The following is a 9,845-nucleotide window of genomic DNA, read 5'->3' on the forward strand; positions in this document are numbered from 1 at the left end:
CCGAGGTGAGGGACACTGATAGGGTTTTAAGGCTCAATATCCCCGAAAGTACTGTGGTCACCACCATTCTTGAAGGTCTCAATCCTGAAGAGAGGTCCCGTCTGGCTTTTGCTGGTCGCCCTTCCACCTTTTCTGAACTGGACCGTCTGAGCATTGCTTCGCGCAGCGTGCAGTTTGCTGACCGGCAGAGGGCGGAGAGGAACAATCATCGTTCCATCCAGCCCTCCAGGGCTGTCACGGCCGTACAGAATCCCGTAGATGGGCCACACCACTCAGGTGGGCTTCGTCTACCCATCTGCTATGCCTGTGGTGAACGAGGTCATACTCGTCGGGAGTGTCCTAGGAGATATCGCACTGGTCCAAAAAACTAGATCAAAGGGGGGTTTTATCTGAAGTTCCCCCGAGGTCTAAGAAAAAATTTAAAAAAATAGTACCTGTGCGAAAAATTTTATTAATAGTTTGGACACTACGTGCCTAGCAGAAAAGGGAAACCTACGGCTTAGGACAGCATCTTCGGTGTGCCCTTATATCAATATCTTAGTGGGAGACTCAGTGCATAAGGCCCTAGTTGATTCCGGGTCAGCCTGTAACCTCATCTCTTCCCGTTTTTTTAAAGCCATTTCAAGGTTAGATTTGGTGAAGCACACCGAGGAGTCTTCTTTAACTTGCTGGACTGCTTCTAATTCCCCTCTTCCAATTTCGAGGAAGGCTTCAATCAAGTTTAAGGTTGAATGTTTTTCATGGGTGTGGAGCTTCCTTGTGGCCCAGGACCTGAGTATGGATTGTATTTTGGGGGCGGATTTTATTCAAAAGACTGGTTTGGTGCTGGATCTTCAGGCGGGCCAGTCTTATTTCAAATTCAATCGGCGAGTGTCAGTCCCCTTTTCCGATAATTTCAAATCGACACCGCAGGTTGGTGAGGTGGAGTGTGAGGAAGGTTCTGCCCCTTGGGACCCGTTCGGTCACTTGGATGAGGAGCAAGCTGGGGTTCTCCGTGAGCTTTGCTCAAGATTTCCGGATGTCCTCACACCCAAGCTCGGTTCTACCCGTCTTATTGAATATGAAATTCGTCTGACTGACACTCAGCCAGTACGCTCCCACCCATACAAGTTGGCTCCTCCAAAGATGGAGGTTATGCGTGGTATCATCAAGGATCTCTTGGATCAAGGAGTTATTGAGCCCTCAAACTCATCGTATGCCAGTCCAGCGTTCTTGGTTCCACAGCCTAATGGAAAACATCGTATGGTGGTTGACCTAAGAAAACTTAATGCCAAAATTGAAATAGACTCAGTGCCTCTCCCCGATCTCTATTCTGCTTTTGATTGGTTCGGTAAGGCCAAATTTTTCACTATATTTGATTTGAACCAAGCATATCATCAGATTCCGTTGAAGAAGGAATTACGTCCTCTCACGGCCTTCTGTGTTCCGTGGAATTTGTATCAGTACCGATCTGTGCCTATGGGGCTAGCTGTGGGGGCCCAAACGTTAACTAGGTTGCTTGACTCCATCTTCCACGATGTGAAGTTCAGGTATGTCTTTAATTATCTTTGATGACCTTCTGGTCTACAGTGAGTCTTTCACGGAACACGTTAAACATCTTGAGGAGGTATTGGCTAGGTTGGGTAGATCTGGCCTTACAGTCAATCCGGAGAAGGTGTCTTACGCCAAGTCTGAAATATCGTTTCTTGGTCACCTCGTGTCGTCTAGGGGTGTATCTATAGACCCTGCCAGGACCCAAGGCATTCGGGATTTTCCTCCTCCGAAGGATGCCAAGGGTGTTGCCAGATTCATCGGCATGGTTAATTTCTATCGTAGGTTTATTCCTGACTTTGCCGAGGTGGCCGCCCCTCTGAACGCTTTAAGAAGGAAAGACGCAAAGTTCGTTTGGGGTGAAGATCAAGAACGTGCTTTTCAACTGCTTAGGGAGGCCATTATCCAACCTCCTGTGCTGCGAATACCGGACTTTAGTAGGCCCTTCATCTTGCAGACTGACTCCTCATCCTGTGCTGTAGGAACTGTGCTTTCTCAAGAATTCGACGGCGCTCGGCAACCTATAGCTTTTGCATCTAGGACTTTGACCCTTCAGGAAAATAAATCTTCTATTTATGAGCTGGAGTGTCTGGCGGTTGTTTTCGGCATGGATAAGTTTCGGAGGTTCCTAGAGCATTCCGAATTTCTGCTGGAAACTGACAATCAGGCTCTTTCCTGGCTATTGGCCCATCCTCGACAACTCGGGAAGATTGGTCGCTGGGTTGTCAAAATTGCGGCCTTTAAATTCAGGGTGCAGCACATTCGCGGCACCCAAAACGTCGTCGCCGATGCTCTTTCTAGAATGTATCATCTACCCAGCGATCCTGTTGATTCTCAAGCACCGTTGTGTGGGACTGTGATGTTGGATTTCCCTGCTGCCTTTGAGAGTTTTGGCTCTCACCAACTTCAAGACCCCGAGTTGTCAAACATCATTGGTGAGCTCCAGGAGGGAGAAGCCCACTCTCCTTACTTCTTGTCCAAGGGTGTCCTCTGCTGTCGTGCCCGACGCGGAGGTGGTCCCAAAATTGTTCTGCCGAGTGCCCCTCATACCGATGGTCTTTTCCTATTTTCATGTTTCTCCCGTGGGCGGTCATTTAGGGATTCACAAGACCATCGCTAAAATCAGAGATAAGTTTATCTGGAAGAGTATGGACAGAGACATTGCTGGTAGAGTACGAGCTTGTCATCTTTGCTCGGTCAGTAAACCAGCACAAAATACCAAATTAGGTTTTCTTTCCTCCGAGGTGGCGGAGCGGCCTCTTGAAAAAGTATTCATTGACTATGTGGGACCCTTTCCCCGTAGCAAGTCAGGGAACACCTCCCTGCTTGTAGCTGTGGATGCTTTCTCTAAGTTTTGCTGGTTGATTCCTCTTAGGAGTGCCACGGCGTCGCTCACCGTCAAGGCACTCAAGTCCCGCCTTCTACAGAATTTTGGAGTGCCCGCCACCTTCGTCTCTGATAACGGCACACAATTCGTGTCGAGGGAGTTTCATCGCTTCCGTTTTGGGCATGGAATCAAACATGTTACGACATCTCCTTACTACCCCCAGCCTTCTCATGCTGAGCGGTTCAACCGCAATCTCAGAGCCGCCCTCATCGCTTATCACGCTGAGAAACAAACTACCTGGGATGAAAACCTGAGCTGGCTTCAGTTAGCCTTCAATTCTGCTCGTCACGAGAGTCATGATCCCACGCCTTTTCAGGTCATGTTTAGTCGTCCTCCTTCTGATCCCTTGTCTAATCACTGGAGTCTGGATAGTCTTCTACCAGTACCTGGTACTCCCAATGTGAGTGACACTTGGGAAGCAGTGAGGGTTAAGCTCCTAAAGTCTAGGGAAAGGGTGAGGAGAAAATTCAATAAGGGACGTATTGCTAACCCCTTCCGAGGTGGGGGATCTTCTCTTTTGTAAGGCCCGTCCGGTCAGTTCGGCCGTGGATAAACGGGCAGCCAAACTTTGCTATCGGTGGACAGGTCCCCACCGGATTCTTCGTTTTCTCTCCCCAGTTACTGCTGAGTTAGTTGATCCCGTATCGGGGAGGTTGTGGCGGAGGGCCCACGTTTCTCATCTGAAGGCCTTCCGTGGTGACACCTCTGGTCATGCTCTGGATACTGGTGCGGCTGCGGGGGTGTCCGGGGACTGATCACCCCTGGTTTTCCCTGTGGTGTCGTTTTACTCTCTTTCTGTTTTCTTCTTTCTCCAAGAGAGGCGCCTCTCAATATTTCAGGAGGACCGTGTTTTGTCCGCCTCCTGCTCAGGACTTCGTTTCCTGTTAGGGTTCTCGACTTCCCGTATCCTGTGCCAGAGCTTGTTGGTTCTTCTTTCAGTGGGGGAGAGGTTTTGTTTGGGGTTGCACCCTTTTTAGTGGGGAAGGTTGAGCCGGGGCTCAGTTTGGACATTTATTTTTGTCTATTATTTTTCCCACCTCGGCCACTCTTGTCAGTCGGTGGGGGAGTCACTCCGTCAGAGGATTGATTTTCTGCCTGGTTGGACTGATTGGTTGAGGTCAGCTGGTTGACCTTGACTAGTTTACCGACCAGCTGTTCACCGGCACCGGCACCGGCACCGGCTACTGTTCGGAGCGGTCAGACACGTTCGGAGAAGCTACTGCGTTGCTGTCCCGACATGTGGGAGGGGCGCGCTTCCGGGGCCTCCTGTCTTTTTCGCCTGCTCGGAACAAGGCTTAGTAGCTTTTATGAACAGATCATCCAGATTTTCCTGGATTTAGGAGAGAGGTTTGCAAAAAAGTATTTCTCTTCGATTGCTTCACCTATTTCATTTCGGACGAAACATGACATTTGGGATACAGCTAGGGGAAAGGTGGGCATAGTGGCCACCCTAAGGAAAACTTATTTTTTTTCAAGCTGTTATAATTGTTCAAAAGAAATGAAAATTATTTATAAGATACCATATATAGTTACACTCATTAAAAAAAAAATAATATATACCTGTATCTTAGTTACTTTTTTTAAACATAATTTTTTTGTCACGCCCTACCAAATGGCCACTTTGCCCGTTGGGGTAGGGCAAAATGGCCACAGGGTGGCTACTTTGCCCGATGTCAAAAATAATACTACAAATGCATTTTAAATACCAAAGTATGTATGTATTGTTACAAATTTAGTTATTATTACATTGTCTACATATTTTGAAACGTGTAAAGTAGAAAATAATACAATAAAAAATTACTTTAGGCCTACAACTTTTTGCGATTTTGTTGTCTTTTGTTTGCAGTCTATTTACATAGGTCACAAATGAATTCATTATCATCCTCTTCACATCCGGCACACGCTTCATGTGCCCATTTGTGGCAACCCGAACACCGTATCCACCCTTCATTACTTTTAGATTTTGAGAACAAGTTCTGGCAGTACAAACAATCCGCGTCACTTTCATCACTATCTGATTCGTTCAGAAACAAAGCACGTTTTGCCACTTTTGGTTTCCTTTTCTCTTTGACAGGCTTCTTTTTTTTGTTCGCCAACTTCTTTTTTTCTTCTTTTTTCTCCAGTTTAATTTTCTTCAGTCTTTCTTTGTTTTCCTTTTCTGCCTTCGCTGCCTCAAGTTCAGCCTTGTAAGGGCTTGAGGTTAACACTGCAGCCGAACCCTTTTTCCTCTTATTTTGTCGTTTGATGATGTTTGTTTTAGGAATCGGGATAATTTCTTGAGGGCTTACAACAAATGATGTACTGGGTATGGCGGTTGGACTTAAAGCAGATGAGGTAGGCCTACTAGGCATGGAGCTTAAGGCAGATGAGGCATTGGGTTTTAATGGACGTTCATTGCTTGAGGTATTTGGGCTTGAAGAGACGAGAACAAATAATGTTGTGGGGTCTCCGGAACCTAATATAGGCCCTGAGGTTGTACTTGCATTGGGATCGGGATCAACAGGCCCTGATGTTGCACTTGCATTAGGGTCGGGATCAACAGGCCCTGATGTTGCACTTGCATTAGGGTCGGGATCAACAGGCCCTGATGTTGCACTTGCATTGGGATCGGCATCAGCAGGTCCATCTTTATCAGGGTCCGGTGAAACTGGATTGATGTCAGCTGTTGGGTGTGACTGAGATGGATTGGGAATTTCCGTTGTTGTAGAAGCAACAAAATCTGCATCAGTGAACACATCCCTGTTGATTGGCACTATGCCACACCTTCTAAATCCCTTAACCGCAACAGTAGGAGTAGCAGCACTTAAAAATGATTCCCCGAGAAGACGAGACACTTGGTATTGAGTTACTTGCCTACCAGGGTTATTTCGTAAAAATCTCTCGATTGCTTGGACATAATAGGTGTTGAATGGCCCCATAAACGCTACGTCTAACGGCTGGAGCTTGTGGCTGCAATGAGGGGGGATGCAAACCACAGTTGTATGGTTTTTCCTAGCCTTTTCGATAAAGTCAAGGTTCCTTGTGTGAGTTGCATGTCCATCAAGTACCAATAAGACGGGGTCGTCTTTTGAAGGCTTAGCAAAGCGCAAAAAGTGCTCAAACCATTGAGTGAAAATGTCCGTTTGCATCCACCCTGATGGATGGCAGGCAAAAACTGTCCCTGGTGGAGAACCATCTTGCAGCTCAACTTTCATTCGCTGCCTTGGAAATATGACCATAGGAGGTATAAAAGTCCCTCCTGCTGACATTGAAACTACAAATGTCGAGAGAACACCTCTTTCAGCAGATGTGAGTGAGCCAACTTGTCGTCTGCCTTTAAGTGCAAAAACCTTTGACGATTTAGTCTGGACAGTCATAAGTCCTGTTTCGTCGACATTGAAAACCCTGTGAGGTGGATATAAGTGGTTTTTCTGGACATCCTCTAAAATGTCAAAGAACTTTGTAACATTTACTTTGTTAAAAGCCTGGGCTCTTGCTGCCGAAGTAGCCTCTGGTACTCTCAACACCATTTCAGGGTGGCGCTGTCTAAAGCCCCTAACCCAATCTTTCCCAGCTAATTTTGTTTCATGGTTGAAATTATGTGTGATATTATTTTGCTCTGCAAGTTTGTAAGCAAGACTACGCAAATCATTTAAAGTGATTCCAAAAAATCGTACCTCCATTTCTAAAAGATATTCTACAAGATGCTGTTCTTGTTCTGCATTAAAAACAGGACGGTAGTGGCCAAGAACTTTGTTTGTTTCCTTAGCATGCTGGTTCTTATTTAAAACCCGGCGTTTCAACGTATTTCTTGGCACATTGAAGTTTTTTGCAGCTGTTTGCATTGGCATACCATCTCTCACGGCGTTGATAGCTCGTTGCATCGCCTGAGGGTCCCAAGACTGCTGCTCGGTTTTCCGTTTGTATTTGGACACCATGACTCCAACTAAAAAAAAAAAAAAATACGTTGTAGTTGCATACAAGTGAATACCGTTCTAGGTCACCTAAATTGGATTTGGGCACATCGACAATTAATATATTTTAAATATAAAACTAAATACTTGCTTTAGGGCACCTAAACTGGGTTTCGGAACAGGTAAAACAAATAATATTTGTTTTATATTATATAAAATAAAGTATATTTTATATTAAAAACTAAATATTTGATGTCGGGCAAAGTGGCCACGGCGGAGGGCAAAGTGGCCACGGCAGTGGCCACTTTGCCCTTTCTGACGCCATTACAAAATAGCGACCTTGCACGTACATCTGTAACACCCAGCTCTTACTCCTACACATGAATTGATAGCCTAAATCACACTCTTTTTAATGGTTATTGTCAGCATTACTTACTAGGGTCGTAGTTATAGTTATAACAAGTAAAGCAGACCACTTACCTTACATCAGCAACTTGAAAAACAACACATTTGATGATAAAATCCGAACACGTAAACTGACCACCTTCACAACGCTACAGAACACTAATGGAGGTCTCGCGCAGTAGTTGAGGCGTTGGCCGCTGCGTAGCAGCACTGCGTGGCAGAGAAATCGGCCGTGGCCACTATGCCCGCAGTGGCCACTTTGCCCACCCTTCCCCTACTAACGTCAGTCCGTTAGTCAATTTATATTGAAAAACTGACTTTTGTTCATTTTGTCCCTCAATTGATCCTTAACGTTTTTAGCGATAGCGTAAATTGTTTGTGTTAATGAGTGATTAGACACTTTAATGTTATTTAGCTTAAGAGCTTATTGGGGACTTATACCAGCAGCAGGAAGTACGAGTATAAATTCTTCTACTATTATCTGAGGTTTGGAGCTTTGGGCGCTTAAATCACATGAAGAGAATGTCCCTTAGTTGTACTCATTAATTTTCTTAATACAATTTTTAGAGCCAGACATTTGTCAAAAAAAGCTTACAGGTTTATCCATGAGTCCATAATGTTTTGTTTCCAGATGACGTAACGTTTTCGATGGTTCCATTGATACACCGAACAGTACTTCACTACAAACGATAAATTGCGGATTATTTTTAAGATACGTAAACCCAAACTATTTAGTTTGTTCCACCTCGTTCCTCACACAAGGACTTATTTTTTAAAATTATCAATTACAACGGTGATGTAACTCAAATCAGGAAAATAAACACGGAAAGACTATCTGACAACCAGGTTAGTTCATAAAATCTCCCAAAGGTAGCAGCACAGACTGGACACGCTCGTTTACAGGCTTAGCTACGCATACAAATTTTATATTTTGAATTCGTATTCATTACACATTATCACTTTTTATCGTCGTACTTCTTTTGGAAGAATAGATTTATCTATTATTAATAATGCAGATTTTAATAAGAGAATTCAGTAAAATAAAATAAAACCACTTTGCAGCATCGAACAAACTGATTTTGTTGAGCACCTTACCCCTACTTTACCACAATTGCAAAATACTGTCCGAGGGCTTCAAACCTTCAGAGAAAAATAAAGGAGTCGTGAGTTCAAAGACGTTCTCTGAGAACTCCTATTATAGACATTATAGTCAAGTGAACATTTACTATATGAGCCGTACCTCAGCATTCGGTTTAGAATGACTGACTACAGCTTCTAAAAATTAGTTAATAAGAACATGAAAGAAAATAAAATTATTCAATAACAGATTGATTATCACTTTTACTTATAAAGATATTACAAGTAAAACTTCGGACGGGAGGGTTTTTTATATGACGCTACAGTTTTATTATCATTCTATTCATATGAAGTGAAAATTCAAATATTTAAAACAATGCTGAAATTAACAAAACATTATAATGTTAAACTATGTAAATAACTGTTTCATTTTCATTTTATATGACAATAATTATATAGTATTGAGGAAGAGTGAACGACAACGGCGCACCTATGGGTCTCAGTCGTAACTAACTCAGCCTGTAACCTGGTGGAAGGGAACTGAACTAGCACTTGTTCTCTGGTGGCCATTGGTAGAAGTTATTCTGTTATTTAAACATTTTATAAGGACCATAACAGGAACTGTATAGAAAAAAATTTTGGGTACTTTGCATGCATTTAGTTGTATTATTAATCAAACTGAATATTATTAGGATGTTTTAAAATAACACTTGCAATAAACTACTGTAATGAATTGTCATAATATTCAGAATGATTTTAGTTTGTAAATAACAAGTTACAATTACAAAAGTTTATCAAAAACCGTTATATAATATTTAGTGGCGTGACGTATACCGTAGAAGTTCCTGGCCTTCCAGAGGCGTAGCCAGACACAATTACTAGTCGTGGGATAATTGAAATATGATATAGGTTTAAGAATGGGCTATCCGTCGGATACAAAATATTTGTTCTCAGAATTACAATAGCATGTCACATTAATTATTGCTTAAATCAATTATTAAAAGCAAATATAAAAAAAAGAATGTTCTATTAACTTTCACTCTTTAGCCAAAATAAATATCATACAACAATGAGGTTGACCAATGATTGCCCGAAGGCGTGTATTGGTCTAAGCCCCCAAGTGGACTTCTTACAGAATTTTACTTATTGCCTGTATTCCGCCTGTCCGTTGTATTTGTGAACACTCTCCCATGTCCTGTATTCCTGTTCAGCCCGCCCTCACTACTAAAAATAAAACACGATATATTTTGTCATTTACTTTACAACAATTTAGTCTACTATAAATGAATATTAAAATTACTTCACTTTTTGTAAACAAATGTATAAAAAAAGTCATGTATGAGTTCATCACCATAGTAAAACTCATAGAAACAAAGCGCTGCCTGAAGAGCTTCCCTCATTTAATATTATTGATTTATTAAACACATTTTTAAAACGCAACACAAAAGAACAAGTCGTATTAGAACAAAAAGCACTTAAATAACCTTCCTTTAGGGGGTTTTTAAACAAAGTGTTACTTAGACAAAAACGATGCAGTCGAAATTGTCGCCAAT

General features: G+C 42.8%; 1 protein-coding gene across 1 annotated transcript; it reads right to left on the reverse strand.

Moving 5' to 3' along the window:
* Positions 1-4,465: 4,465 nt before the first annotated feature.
* Positions 4,466-7,489, reverse strand: LOC124366241. Its single transcript, XM_046822636.1, has 2 exons — positions 7,291-7,489; positions 4,466-6,842 (listed from the first exon to the last, which is right to left on the reverse strand). The coding sequence occupies exon 2, from the start codon at positions 6,832-6,834 to the stop codon at positions 4,765-4,767; it is 2,070 nt and encodes a 689-aa protein (XP_046678592.1). The 5' UTR covers positions 6,835-6,842; positions 7,291-7,489; the 3' UTR covers positions 4,466-4,764.
* Between the last annotated feature and the right edge of the window lie 2,356 nt (positions 7,490-9,845).

The sequence above is a fragment of the Homalodisca vitripennis genome, chromosome 7 (genome assembly GCF_021130785.1).
Source record: "Homalodisca vitripennis isolate AUS2020 chromosome 7, UT_GWSS_2.1, whole genome shotgun sequence".
NCBI lineage: Eukaryota > Metazoa > Arthropoda > Insecta > Hemiptera > Cicadellidae > Homalodisca > Homalodisca vitripennis.